Raw genomic sequence first — 14,810 nt, forward strand, 5'->3', positions numbered from 1 at the left:
CAAATACTCACTTCTACAATGTATCTCAACTAATCCTGGACCCAACTTGCCAAGTTAAGAGGTTTACAGAACACAGACTTCTGCAAGAGACTCTCTCTTCTCCTTTTACCTTGATGACAATGTGACCTTTCCTTGTTCCAGTGCGGTCAAGCTCCCTGTGCTCCTTCACCATCACAATCTCCCCTTCCTCTTCTACCTTCTGCATGTTCTTTTCCACTTGATTGAGGATGCGGCAATAATCTTGCTGGGCTATGCAAACAAACTGGAAAGAATCATCGCGCACCAGTATTAAAAGGTAAAATCTTCAGAAGAGCATTTAGACTTAACATGCAAGTACTCTACCAATATGATGAAGTAGCTACTCATCAACAAGATGAAGTAGCTCCTCAACCTGCAGTGAGCCAGATTTGTCTTTCCAACAATCCAGCTATAGCAAGCAGATGAACAGACAGGCACAGTGCTGCCACTACAATCCTGCAGTTAGAGGAGACCAAGATCCATCAGAGCAGTATGATTTAGTATTCTCAGCCATTTTCGTTCAGCTGCTTTGACCTCCCCACTGCTGGAGATGACGCCCAATATCATAGCCAGTCTGGTTCTTCTAACATGAAAGCTCTTTTCTGGTGTTTAGAAGGGTTAAGTGAAAACCTAGCTTTTATTTTTTGTGCCTATTGTTTTGGTAAATAATCTTCATTTTTTATAGCTACTTTACTGAAGTCAATCATTAAGAAAAATAACATTTATTGAATTAACAAGTTCAGGCACAAAGAAACAAATTACTTCTGGCTTAAAGCATACAGCAGGAAAATTATTTTCTACAATCATCAGTTCAAGAAAAAGTATCTTAGGAATATTCCTAATACCTACACTATGCAAATAGAATTAAGACCAACCATAACAAATTAGAAAAATACTACATTGTACACAAATTGTTATACACTTGTCTCCTTTGGGGGCAAGATTAAACTGCCCTATTATATGAATATGGATATTTAACTGAGAGGAACAGTGTTTCTTCTGATTGAAAAGCTGTTAAATCCTCATGTACATACTCAGGACAAGGGCACAAGCACCAGAGACAGTATTTTCTCCTTAAATTAATTTACACAGCATTTATTTTCTCCAGCAGCTGAAACAGAAGTCACACAATTTGGATTTGTTGAAAACATTACCCTAACAAGAAACCATTTATGCTCATTTTGGGAGTTAGATGGGCAAGCCAAACCAGGGTGACTCTATAAACACACATTTACACCCCTTTCAAAGGTCATCTACTTGAAGCTAATTACCCACCAGGACCAAGCAAAATGCTTAATTAATCCACAGCTCTGCTATTATTTTCTGGATGGGAATAAGCAAATAGCAACCACGTAACCAGATTCAGCCAGTAGTTTTATGCCATGAAAAGCATTATTTACATCTGACTGCTTGTATTACAGCAGACATCAGGTTTTTTTCCTTGAAAGGTCAGATTAGCCAAAATTAGATCTTTCACTCCAGCCACGGGAGATAAAGTTTGTGTTACTCTGATAATCAGTAGCTGAGTTGAATAAGGAAGAACATCTATCAGCTGCAGAAGTAAAGGAGCCTGTAATGGCTCATGGACTTTAGATCCTACTAAGGAACACTGGAAGCAGTGGATGTATGGAAGAGACTGGTGGCCCTCACATTTTGAAAAAAACATGTAGACAGACATCTTCATGCTAAATGGTGCCTTACCCCGATAAAGATAACTCCATTTCACAGATTGTGGGTATGCAGAAGCCGTATTGCCCAACTACTGTCCAGGGTTACCCACTGGATATTCTACATATATTCAGTTTAAAATAAAACTGGGTCTCATAATTGAGATGCACTACACCAATGTGGGGGTGAATTTGCATGTACCACAGACACTCTACCTGGCAGTCATCCACCTTGGTTCTCATCACTCCTTTCATATACTCCTTTTCCATTGTAGGGGAAACACCAAAACTGTTCCCCATGCACAATATCTCTGTTCTTCCATCAGGGTATGTCACCTCCACAGAGCCATTCAAAATGACTGACCAGGAATCCAGCTACAAATCAAACATTGCGGGATACATGAAGACCAAATCACTTAACTTTTTAATATCATACTACAGAAATATAACTCGCACAACTGTTCTAAAGCAAAAGTTATTTTTTAGCACCTATTAAAATTTTTACAAGCTCATTTTCCTTAAATGTACAGCTATTTCCAGCTCATGAAAACTGGGATATTAAGTTTATCTTTAATATTAAGATGTCATATAAGACTGAAAAAAAAAATGGGAGTCTCAAAACAGCACTTGAACACTGAAATAAAGTCCCCAAATGAGCTCAAATGGACAGGAAGTATTTTGTACAGTACAGAGAATGTTTTCTTTTGTTTTTATTGCTTAAGAAATGTGTGAGTGCTTAAACAAAAGCTTTCAGAAAATCCAGAACAAGAAGAGGCCTGATTTACCTAATATTGCCTTTTTTCCCCTCTTTTTTTTTAAGTAATAAAAGAGGACTTTAACTGTGTGGAATCTGCGATGTTTGGTATAATAGGAGAGTCAAAAGCAACTTCTACTGACCTCTTCCCCATCGTTTAGTACAATAGTTCCTGCTCTCTCCACAACTGCAAACACCATTACAGCACAGAGTTCTCTCCTCACTGACATTGTCATGTTGGCAAAAGCAGGCAATTGATGCATGAATTCCAGTAGTTGTTCTGAAGGAGAAAAAGCCCACTGAGTCGTGCATGTCAAAACAACAAAGCACAGTAAAGACAGTTCTTCAGCAAGATGCCTGAGGCTGTTTAAGCTAAAATGCTGCACAATCGTTTCTGTATACTAATAAATCATGTACAGTGGCCTGTTTTAATTACTGGGTATTTTGTAGACGTAGACTGGCTGGTCATATCATCAATAGAAATGCAGCAAAGTAAAAGTCAGCATAATGGATGAATTGTAATGTAACCAAGAGCACTGAATACAACCAATGATATTTTTAATACTCCAGTCAGGGCAAAGATTTCATTGTGACTAGAAAGGCACTATATAAAACACAGCAAGAAAAAATTCACAAAATTGAGCAAGTTGTCTGGTAAAGCCATCCCCTTCTAGGCTAAGCTTAACAGTAAATTACTTGATGGTGTCTGCTGGTTTCAAAGTTCCTCTCAGATGGACCAGACAGGATTACTGTCTTAAAGGGCACTTCTCCTGCTCTGTCTTGTACATGCACTTGAGTTGCACTTGTACAATGGTGAACTTCCTGTATTTTCATTTTATATACCGTTCATAATTACTCAGTTTTAGCAGTCCTGCCAAGTGATTATATGCTCTGGTCAAGCCTGCCTGCTCAAGCAGAGCCACCTACAGCCACATATAACCATCTTTTGAATATCTTCAGGGAGGAATACTAACTCCTCTCTGGACAACCTCTCCAGTGCTCAGTCACAGTAAAAGAAAAGCATTTCCTAGTGCTCTGATGGAGCCTCCCGTGTTTTAGTTTGTGCCCTTTGTCCCCTCACTGGGCACCATGGAGAAGACTCTGGCTCCATCATCTTTACAGCCCCACGCCAGGGTATTTGTATACATTAATGAGATCCCCTGAATCTTCTCCAGGCTGAACAGTCCTCAGTTCTCTTACACCGTCCTTGCATAAGAGATGCTCTAGTCCCTTAATCATCTGATAATCAACCTTAATCATCATTTAGTCATACTTCAATAAAAGAAAAATATCTCACCCAGTGAAACAGATTAGATTAAAATTTGGATTCTAGTTCTGCTTTGCTTTCAATGTATTTGCTGTGTATGTTAACACAGCAAATTAGTTTGATTAGATGCACATTTATGTTAAGGTTTTAAAGGTTCCAATGTTTGCAACAAATGTCAAGTCACAATGTCACAACTGACAATTAAAAATATACTGTGAGAAGTGATGTTGACATTAATGTTGCCTTTGCCAACGTTCTCTCTGTTTTCCAGTTTTCAACGACGTTTCCTTCATAAACCTGCTCTGATATCAATTAGCAGCTGAAGCTTGAGATCAAAAGGGCCAGCAAGTAATAGGTTTCATCCATATTATATGCATTTTCCTCTTCTTTGGCTGTACTTGTTCACATTATATATATACTTACATTGAAAACAAGAATAATAAACACTAAACTTACCAACTACAAAGGCCAATGATTAAAATAAAACCACAAGCTCAAAAAGTAAATTTTTGGAGGTGAAAAAGAACATGTTTGACAATTGTTTAGTACATCGCAATACTTACCAATGTCATCATCTGTCCTGTCTATTGGATCTTTCTCCAAGCAGTCTCTAACAATATCCCTACTCATCAAAGGATCTGATGCCCTTTCAATGTCTTCTTCATCATCATCATCCTCAGAATCCACTGCTGTCTCTGGCAATCCACTGAGATCCATATCACCAGCCTCACTTTCTGTAGCCTAATTAACACATAAACGATTAAATTCAAACATTCAAATGTATTCTTTACTGCTGCAGTTTTCTGGTTAAATGTACAGAGATGAATTCTATCATCTAGCATATCACTCAAATTTATCCAGTATTTTTATATTGCTTTTTTCTTTATATATCTTTTTAAAACAACTAACAATTGATCAATCCAAACCCACTGTGTTTAAACAGGACCTTTAACATTTGTTTCAGTCAGTCATATGTACAATGGATTCAAAAATATTATTTAACCTATGGGTCTGGGGGGCATTGAAGGCTGCTACATTTCAAGCAACAATGTCTTAGACTGTTAACTGAATAAATTTTTCTTCAATAAACAGTTTGTTTGACAACTTATGCGCTCACCCCAAATCTACATTTTCAGACACTTAGGAAAGTGATATAATTTTAAACAGACAATTTGGGGAAATATGAACGACATCAAAATGCTACAGGAATTTTGCAATCTCTCAGTCACCTAGGATTGTATTTTTCTTTTACAGTTCCAGTTGAACATAGTTAAATATGGATTTAGTTTGTTGATAAACTGTCTCCGAATTTACAGATGCAGAAAAAACGCTAAGTCATTGCTTAAACATCACAGATGCACTACACTCAGAATATCTGTCAAACTTAACTTCCTTTAAATCACATTAAAATGAATGAAAATACAGTCTGGATATAGCTTGAGGTCATTAGTATAGCACCTAAAGGTAAATATATTTTAATGATTCAGTTTGAAGACCGAACACTTTAATAAATCCCACATTTGTCTATCATGGCTGATACAGCTGCTTTTTCTCAGAACCCGACTTAATACCACGGCTGCTGCCAAGGCTCAGTACTGACAATTTTTAAGGAAAATGCAAGCTTCTAATGAGCAAATTTTAAGCCATGGCTTGAGAAATCCAGTTTCACAGGCCTTAAAGAGGTGGTTTGTTTCTGAGACTTTGGAAGCACACAATGCATTCACGTGTACTTTAAAAATAATACATGGGACAAACACACCTACTAAAGCTTGTTTCATCAGTCCATCTCAGACTGGTAAAATAGGCAACCCACAAAACTAGGTCACTCTCTGAACACAGAGAAGGTAAGAGAAATTGCATTGGTAATTCTGTAGAATCATCTTCCCTATTCCTGCCTTCCTATCTGTGGCTGACATCTGTCACTTTAATGCTGCTATACACAGCCACCTCATGAACAGCAGCATATGGCTGGAGAGGGATCAGGGGGCAGCTAGTGAGAGTCTTAAATGCTTCTGTCCGACAGCACAACACAGGCTTTGTAACTGGGCCTTGTTAATATAAAAAGCATGATAACAGCATCTATGCAATATTCAAATTATTCTCACTTTGTGGTTTTGGTTTGGGCTTTTTTTAGTTGTTGTTGTTTGTTTTGAGGAATTAGTGGCTCTTTTGGTTTTGCTTTTGTCAAGAAAAAATGCTGCTCATTTTTTAACCAGGATAAGGAAAGATGTTACTGGCATAGAAACAAATCCCAAAACATAGCATGGATAGCAGTATTATTATCAGCAGTTTTACTGTGTTTAACATGCAGATTCCCTGTGATACATTTGAAACAGTTGTTGTAACTACTTTTTCAAAATAGCCTTCATCAAAAGTGACTGGTGGAAAAATTAGTGGTGATGAGTCAGTAGACACACAGCTTATGACACCAATCCGTCAGAATCTGAATTTCCAACAGTGACAATTCCAGTGACAGTGGGACTGATTCACAGTCAGTTTTACAAATCTCCCCATCACTAACAAGAGCCCCTCCTACCTGCCCAGATTAAGCTCTCTCAAAAGCATGTTAGCAAAATGAATGCAGATCTCAATTTAGTTACACAGATGAGAAACTTCCACCGATTGTACAAAATCTGATTATTAAAAGACAAGTTGTTTAAGTGTCTTAAAGCAATGAAACAAAACTGGAGAACTCTTGAAGCTCTGTTATCAGGAAATGTTGATGCTATTTAAAACAAATTCTGACATTGAACTGAATGTACCTTTGGACTCCGAAAACACTTTACAAATACTACTAAAGGCTACAAGATTTCCCAAAGATGATCACTACTTACACTTTCTGTGTGTGGTTTTTTGTTGGTTTTATTTTTGTGTGGTTTTTTTTGTTTTGTTTTGTTTGTTGTGGTTTTTTTGTGGGGTTTTTTGTGGGGTTTTTTTGGGATTTTTTTTTTTTTTTTTTTTTTACAACTGAAGATATTGGTGGATGCAAAGCAGCTATTTCTAGCTTCCTATCAAAAACTCCAAACCATTGCAACAAAGAAACTCAGCATTGAATGCAACAATCCACAAAGTAATAAGAAAGCTTGTTAATTTAGGACACCTTTCAGAACATCTTTTGAGGAAAAAAAAATGCATGTTTTCAAACAACTTTCTGAAATTGCTATGATCATGCAAAAGATGACAGAGAAAGACAAGTGCAGCCTTTCTGCATGACAAAACAAAACAAGACAAAAATCAAACCAAACAAATGCACCCCCCCCAAAGAAAACCTCAACCAAACAAAAATCAAACCAAAAAAACAAACCAGAAAACAAAGAAAACCTTGAGGGCTCCTTGTGTTTTATACATCACAAATAGCTTTTTTTAGGTTTAATAGCAGCATGTATGATATCAAGTATTCAAGGTCCTCTTGCTGAGACATTAAACTTCATGACCCAACTACTCTGAGTGCCTTTGTACCCCCTCCTGTGTGAGAAAAACCAAACATGTCTGCACAAGAACCCTTGGTTATTAAGCAACAGCCTTGCATCTGTCTAAGACTAAAGGGGAAACCCCCATGAGCTCCTTTGGGCATAGGGGATTCCTTATGAACCTCAGCCACTGAAAACCCAAACACAAGATGGATATCCAACAGAATTTGTACTACTGTCAATCATGAGGCTTAGATCTTCTCAGGGCACGTAACCAAGGATGAAATACACCTCAAAACTGCCATTACTGGGTGCATGCTGTACTTTGCTTCTTGGGCAGTAAGAGAAATTAGTTTCACTTATATAAATCTAAAAAGCTTGCATGCAATAAAAATGTTGGTTGCAGCCTGAAGAATAAAAGAATGTCTGTCCACAGTCTGAATACCAACTGTGATAGCAAATTTCTTGTGTCAGCTTTCCAACTGTGGAGAAAATTTTTGGAGCCTCAAAGGAATCTTGTTATAGTGACAGCCTAACATTTTATTTGTCACATCACCAACATGAGAGTTAAGAGACTAAGACAGACGTTTTTAAGCCTGAGTTGAAGAAGTATTTCATATTTGACACCTAAGGAGATTCTGACCAATTTTAAGCAGTGGCTATAAAAGTTAATACTGGACCAATAAAAAACTAGTTGCTTCAACTGCTGAGGATCTTGAAGCCCAAACATGCTTCCAGATTTGAGTGATAACCACTAATTAAATAAATACTATGAAAGAACCAGGGAAAATACGTAAACTCAAAGAAGCCTTGTCTAAGTTCTTGGTTAGCCTTTGGTTCATTGACTGACATGGAGAAGAAGGGGAGGATTAAGAAAAGAAGAACAGCATTCATTCTCCCTAGGGCAGACTGGGGAAATGGTGAACCCTTCTGGTCACTTTAGATTGGCAGGAGAGGAAATGGGTTAATCTTAACTTTTCATTTTTCTTGTCTTTCATTCTTTTAGAGCCACCATGAAGATGAACATAATGAGAGAGGTGTTTGACTACACGAGCTGCTAAAGAAGATTACTCCATTTACTGCCTCCCTTCCTCCTCCTCCAATAAATTTTTGAGTTTCTTGAGAAATAGATTAGAACAGGTCAAGGGCGATCTCTACCTTTACACAATCAAGTGACTCTCTCCAGTGAAACAATTCCATCCACACACCCCACCCTTACTAAGGGAGAGAAAGTGGGAAGACTTGGAGAGCTGCTTACAAGACGACTGACTCTGTTTTAAATGGCCTCCACGGTTTTCTTTCTATACTGGTTTGGGAAAAATTTCCAGCTGATGAAAACAAAGAGAAGAAACTAGAAAGTAAAAGCAACCCACTGATTTCTTAGTATTTTAAACAGACAGTTCTAACCTTTCCTTTTTTTGATATAATTTTATATTCATTAATTTCTTTTGGAAACATGTACCGTTCTGAAGACTAAATTCTCCTTGTATCTATTGTTACCACCTAAATCAACAATCCAAAATCTGCAAACATGAAAGAGAAAAATACCAGGGACAAAAAGGAAAAAAAAAAAAAAAAAAAAGCAAGACTAGAAGAAATTTCCTGCACAAACCAGAACTGCCTGGTACAGTCCTTCAATTCCATGAAGCTAACAAAGAAAGAAGTCATGCTCAGCTCAAAAGCACCATCTCCACATTACTTTTCAACAACTATCATTTAAGGGCTAAAAAGTGAACTAAAAAATTAAAATATGAATGTCTATTCTAAGAATGTCTATTACCAAAACTACTCACTTTTTACTTTCTAATTTTTAAGCTGATACCAATACAAAACACCAAGAACAATGGCTCTACCTGTCTCATGCAGATTTGCAAAAGCCACATTAGCTTAAAATAATCCCTAATGTCATATAGACACATTAGATTCAGTGTCTCCACAGAGAGAAATCATGTAAGGGGTTTTATTTTAAATTAGCTTTCAGATGACTGAGTAAAAGTTTACAATATCAATAAATTAACATAAAATTCTATCCATCCAACTATAATATGCATTTGTTCATTAAATACTTACCATATGTACTACAATCAACTATAATTATTACATGTACAGAAATCATACACAATCTAAGGTAGTAACATTGCTTTTTCATACTACATTGACACGAGTGCAAATGTCCCTGAAATACCTTCAAACTCTTTCAGTCCAAGATTTTTCACAGCACTCTCTGTATTCGTTCTTTCACTATCTACCCCCAAATCTACAACACAGCAGCCCACATGTGTCACAGAAGTCAGTCTGAGCAGTTTTCCTCGCTAAAGATAGAAATGTGTAGCAATCCAGACAACACACACCAGGAACAGCATCGTCTCTTACTGCCACTAATTGCCTCTTTCTCGGAACAGAGCAACATCTGCCAAGATCACAGGCACACAGAACATGGACTCTGGAAATTACAGAGTAGATCAAGAGGCCCTGAATTTACAGAAGTGATAAGAAACTGCACAGGGCTTCGTTGAAAATGCAAGGTTTGCAGTTCACAGGACAATTTACCTGAGCTGTTCCAGCCGTTCTGGCATTAGCCAGACACCTGCACTTCAGCAGCGTCAAAAAGACTGGCTTTATCTTAAGGTAAAACCTCTTTATTTTGTATATAATGACTAGAGGGCAGGCTGCGTGGACTCTCTGGTTTGAGAGACAAAGGACTGGTCTCCCTCAGGAAGAGTTGCTGAAGGGTGGACCTTTCCTTTAGGAGCTACCATATCAGAATCATGAGAAAACAAAGCTGACATCTCGAAAATTTCCAAGCAATACACACATCCTGGGAGGGTCTCAGAAAGGATGTTCCTGGTTTCCTGTACCGACAGTAGTGTCTGGGCAGGCACCAGAGGGCATGTAAGTGTGGCAGGAAGCCACCAGTCTGAGGACAGGATAAGGCAAAGAAAGGCTGGCAAAGTGCTGTGCCAACACAACAATGCTTCCCAAAACAGGGAGGGGGAAATCACACATGTTCGTGAGCTCAGATCTCCTCACTCTCCAATCATCTGGTAATATATTAAGCAGGTATAGGAAGCATATAGGAGCATATAGGAACAGGTATAGTGATTACTTAAGAATCATTAACTAAGCCTGGTAATCAAGAGCAAGCAGCCATGTATGAGAAGCAGCAGCAGTGAATTATTTGCTTTGCCAAGTCAAAAAAAGGCAAAAGCAAGGAATTGTTCTTGGCAAATACAAGCCAACACACGATCTACTGACATTCAGCATCCCCTTTCCTCTCAAGTCACCCTACAGAGTTCGTCACTTGAACTTATTTCCTAAAATAAAAATAATAGCATTTAAGGACCTTACTAACTGGCACCTGATATGGTTTTCCAACTTGGATGGGGTAAACACAAAGGTTGATTTTATTTTGGTAAGTACTTCTTATCCCAAAAGAAGTTCTTTCATGTGCAACATTTGACAAACAAATTTAGATACAGCATTAATATTTAAAAGGAAGTATTCTCAGTTCAATGCTGAAAGCATCTGAAGATTCAGCTTCATGATTTATTTAAAAAATCTTAAAAGGCCATGAACGTATTTTCACTGGAAGCAGCTGCTCTTAAGGCTACAGAACTAAAACTTACAGGATGCAAAACATGACATATTACCTCAGATTTCAACAGTAATGATCCAAATAACAGTATATTTTTTAAAACATTTCTATCAACTGCAAGACAAGATGATGATCTTTCTAAATCATTGCTTTCTACTTAACCATAATGAAAAGAAGTCCACCCCACTGAACAGAAAAAATGCCACTATGTACAGAAAATAAGAATCAAAGGCACAATGATCATGAGCTTTAACTAAGACTTGTCAAATTTGAAGTAAAAAAAATAACATCTTGATATCTTGGTTATGGTTTATTCTTTTTGAATAAACACTTGGGAGAGAAGTACAGTGGAAACAATTGAGAGAGAATGATGGATCTACTCCCTTGGTTTAAAAAAAAAATCTCTTAAATCCTTAATTTGGCCCTAGAGAATTCAAATTACAGCCATTTTATTTTGGTTTGGGGATATTTTTTTTGGCAGTACTTTAATCTAGCTTAACACCGCTACATTACATTCCTTTACTACATTACATTCCTTTATCACTGAAACTGAGGCCAGAAAGTAACGATTTACCACAATTTGGGAAATCTAAGCAAACAATATTTGGTACCATTAAGTTAAATTCAAGAATTTAAGAGCCTTATCCGTTTCCACATCTGAATTTACCATTTCATTAATAAACATTCCTTCAAGTATATGTATTAAGACAAAAACATGAGATTGCATTCCACAATACATGGCATATTTGTGGATGTGGATCTGGACATAGGTTATTATTCATACTTTGACATTGTGCAATTACACAGTTCTTGATACATCTGAGCCAACCTTTAAATGTAATATTAATTGCAGATTAATTGAAAACACTAGATAATATTTTTAAGAATGGATTATGCATTATGTTTGTAAACTCAGTTTAAAAGAATACTTAAGAAGTTAATTTTCTCTGTATAAATACTTCAGTAAACCATTAACTCTTTCCAAACACCAACCATTATGTTGATTCCAACATGGCAAATGAAACTACTAGGAGTCATAGACCAGGCTGGCAACTAGAAAAATATTTTTCTGAGGTTTCTTTAGGATTTTTAATATTGTTTGTTTGGATTTTTTTAAAATTCCACATAAATTCAATGATCTTCTTCACAGTTATGAACGTTTAGCTGAAAGTCTTTGCAAAAAGTTTACTTTCAACATATCTCAAGAGTAACTGTATGATTCTAACTATATGCCACGTACAGCTGTGTCTCTAGAGGTACTTGTTATTTTTCTGTTAGAGTGGAAATCTTAGTCATGAAAGGAATGAAAATCTATAGAAGACTAGAAGAACAAAACTGATTTTACATCTTCTTCACTCTCACACTATAAACCTAAATCCTATCTCAAAGTAATCCTGGCTTCAGAAGAAATTCTGACAAACATACTTGACTGACACATGCAATGCCTAAAAAGTGTTCAGCTAATTTGATAGTTTTGCAAAAATAAATCTCTGTATTATTGTAATTACTGTCTAAATTGAGCTTTTTATACTCTGTCTTCTTTCACAAAAAGAAGCCTATAAGCTTATTCACCCAAAAGCGACTATATTCTACAACAATGACCACAGCTGAACTTCTACGTATTTGTAGATATGCTTTTCTTTTTTAAACTACTACATTTGCATTTTCAGAAGCATCTCAGAAAACCATTATTCCTCTTCTAGTTAACAGTACTTCATGTTGAAGTGGTCTCACTACTTTACGATTATTTTGACAGAAATATATTTTAATTGGATTTAATTTCTTCCTCTCAGAGTAACAAATTGGTACACTTCCCTATCAGGACAGCTCCTCCCCCAACATTACAAGAACCGTAACATCAAGTGAAAAAGGTGTAATTCCTCACTTTATTTCACTTTAGACTTTTTTCCAACTTATATTTAAACTCTGGATGCATTTCAGAGTCTCTCTAAACTCAAGCTGTTCCAAATGACTAGCACAGAGCTTTACAAGAAGAAGCCACTTCAGAAATGTAACTTTAAAAAACATCACCTATTCAACCCCCCCACCTTTCTGAGGATGGCCAGGAGAGGAAGCACTTTTAAGAGGCTGGCATCACGTTTCTACAGGTGTGGAAATAAAAATATGGCACTCAAGCCAGGCCAGTACAGGCTGCTCACTCCATATTTTTTTCCCACTACTGAATAGGTTCTACATTATGAACCCAACACATCTAAAGCCTGAAATCATTACAATTCAAACAAAAAGTAGTTTTTTGAAGTCTATTGTGTATTTCTTCAGATTAAAAACTGGCAAGAGGCAGTAGCAAGGGTATTCAGCTATTAAATGCAAAACTGCTGGCAATTGCACCTCCCATCAGCATCCCTTCCAATCTTACCTGATAGATATCAGAAAGGCTGCTGCTTCCTGAATCACTAGTGATGCTACATCCTGAGTGACTAGATGAAACGTGGGTCACCTGTGGGTGGAGACTGTCAGTAAGGTGCAGCTTTGTGAAATCTGCAGGAAGCTATAGGTGGAGCAGAAAAAGCATCATTACAATTTGAGGGAGATACACAGCAAAATTAGTTCAAATCATACATGTCACACTTTACTCTCTGCCAAGAAAATCACTGGGGCTTGAGAATGCAGCACAGAAACTTATGTAGCTATGTTATGTGTTATGAGTTATGCAGCTTTTTTAACTCATGCAGAGGTCACAAAATACCACTAAATTGTTGCAAATATAAGAGATTTAAGAAAAACATGTATCTGAGGACAAACATTAGTGAAGCAATATGCCAAAAGTCTTCAGTAGCTTGCTATGGGGCTTGGATGGAATTGAAATACATATGAATATTGTGTACTTCCAAAATCAATGGTGTCCTGCAGGACGGGAATTAATAAGGGAGTAAAGTCACATACTTCCTTTAAAAATGAACAAGCACTGCTCTGGATTTGGAAAGCTCTTGTTTCTCAAGTTGACAAAGTACATTAGAGACAAAGAAAATCCAAGTCACTCAGCTGTCCATTATACTTTGAGCCAAATAATACGACAGCAAATAGGAAATGTGGGAAGACTGATACAATTACAAAGAGCTATAACCCTGAAATTAGTTTGCTCACATGCAGTGCTGAAGAATGAATTGAGACAGTATATTTGATCATTTAACAATCATTCACCAAGATTTGTGACATGTATTTCCACTACTGCTTTCTGCCCACAGCTTTCATGAAAATCTTTAAGAACTGTAAACATTTCCAAACTGCAGAAAGCGAAATCTGACAAAGTAAAATATTTGCTGACTGAAGAAATATTTAAATGCTCTTTCAGGGGCAAATTACTCTTCTCCCCAAGAAGCCTGCATGCCACAGATAGTTAACAAAAGTATGTTAATGTATCAATTTTGGGGTGCAATAAAATCTTCAATAATTAAAACCAAAAATCTTTGTTTAATAATTTTGTTTCAATTCAGACAAGGCAGATACTCTTATGTCTAAGGAGGTGTGTTTGTATGAAAAATGTCACATGCAGTGTGTCAATCCATGTCAATTTTGAATGCTACCTTGGCACTCATTCTCCCTGGATGGAAATGGAAATAAGACTCATTCAGCATTAAGAGAGAATAAGATGATCAATATAAAAGGTTAGGGGAAAAAGTCAACTCCAAGTCACAAGAAATTTTGCTTGAAAAAATTATTAACTCTCTACAGCTAAAGATACTGAATGATTTTACTGCTGTTTGCCTTGTTTAGTTCTTGTTTATGGAACAAGTTTCCTTGTTTATGGAACATGTCCTGAAAGAACCTTGGCTTTAGGATTTGCAGTGAAATTACAGACAACTGCAAACCTTAGTTGTATTTTGACTGACTGGCATTTCCTATTCTAATACATCTGAAAAGGATTTCTTCGCTATGACAGAATGACTGCATCAGTGATAGCAAAAATGCTACGTTTTAAATAACTTTTCATAGTATTTTACCAGAAAGAGGGACTAAAATCAGCAACCAAATATAATAATCCTAAAAAGCTACAGTAAGCCCAGAGCTAGACTTGATCTCATCAACAAAGAAAAGGCAATTAAGAAAAGCAATACTCTAATACACACAGCCATGAATA

The 14,810-nt window shown here is 36.8% G+C and overlaps 1 protein-coding gene across 9 annotated transcripts in view; it reads right to left on the reverse strand.

The window, feature by feature from the left end:
- RAPGEF2 (Rap guanine nucleotide exchange factor 2) overlaps positions 1 to 14,810 on the reverse strand; it is a 194,276-nt gene that overhangs the window by 33,106 nt on the left and 146,360 nt on the right. For 7 of the 9 annotated variants that reach the window (XM_063421782.1, XM_063421778.1, XM_063421780.1 and 4 more), the window contains 5 exons: positions 13,089 to 13,220; positions 4,270 to 4,447; positions 2,583 to 2,719; positions 1,902 to 2,060; positions 110 to 262 (listed from right to left, as the gene is read on the reverse strand). In XM_063421782.1, the coding sequence (XP_063277852.1) occupies positions 110 to 262; positions 1,902 to 2,060; positions 2,583 to 2,719; positions 4,270 to 4,447; positions 13,089 to 13,220 (759 nt within the window). The remainder of the gene's footprint in view (positions 1 to 109; positions 263 to 1,901; positions 2,061 to 2,582; positions 2,720 to 4,269; positions 4,448 to 13,088; positions 13,221 to 14,810) is intronic. The other 2 variants (XM_063421779.1, XM_063421781.1) reach the window with 2 other exon arrangements.

Source organism: Prinia subflava, chromosome Z (assembly GCF_021018805.1).
Source record: "Prinia subflava isolate CZ2003 ecotype Zambia chromosome Z, Cam_Psub_1.2, whole genome shotgun sequence".
NCBI lineage: Eukaryota > Metazoa > Chordata > Aves > Passeriformes > Cisticolidae > Prinia > Prinia subflava.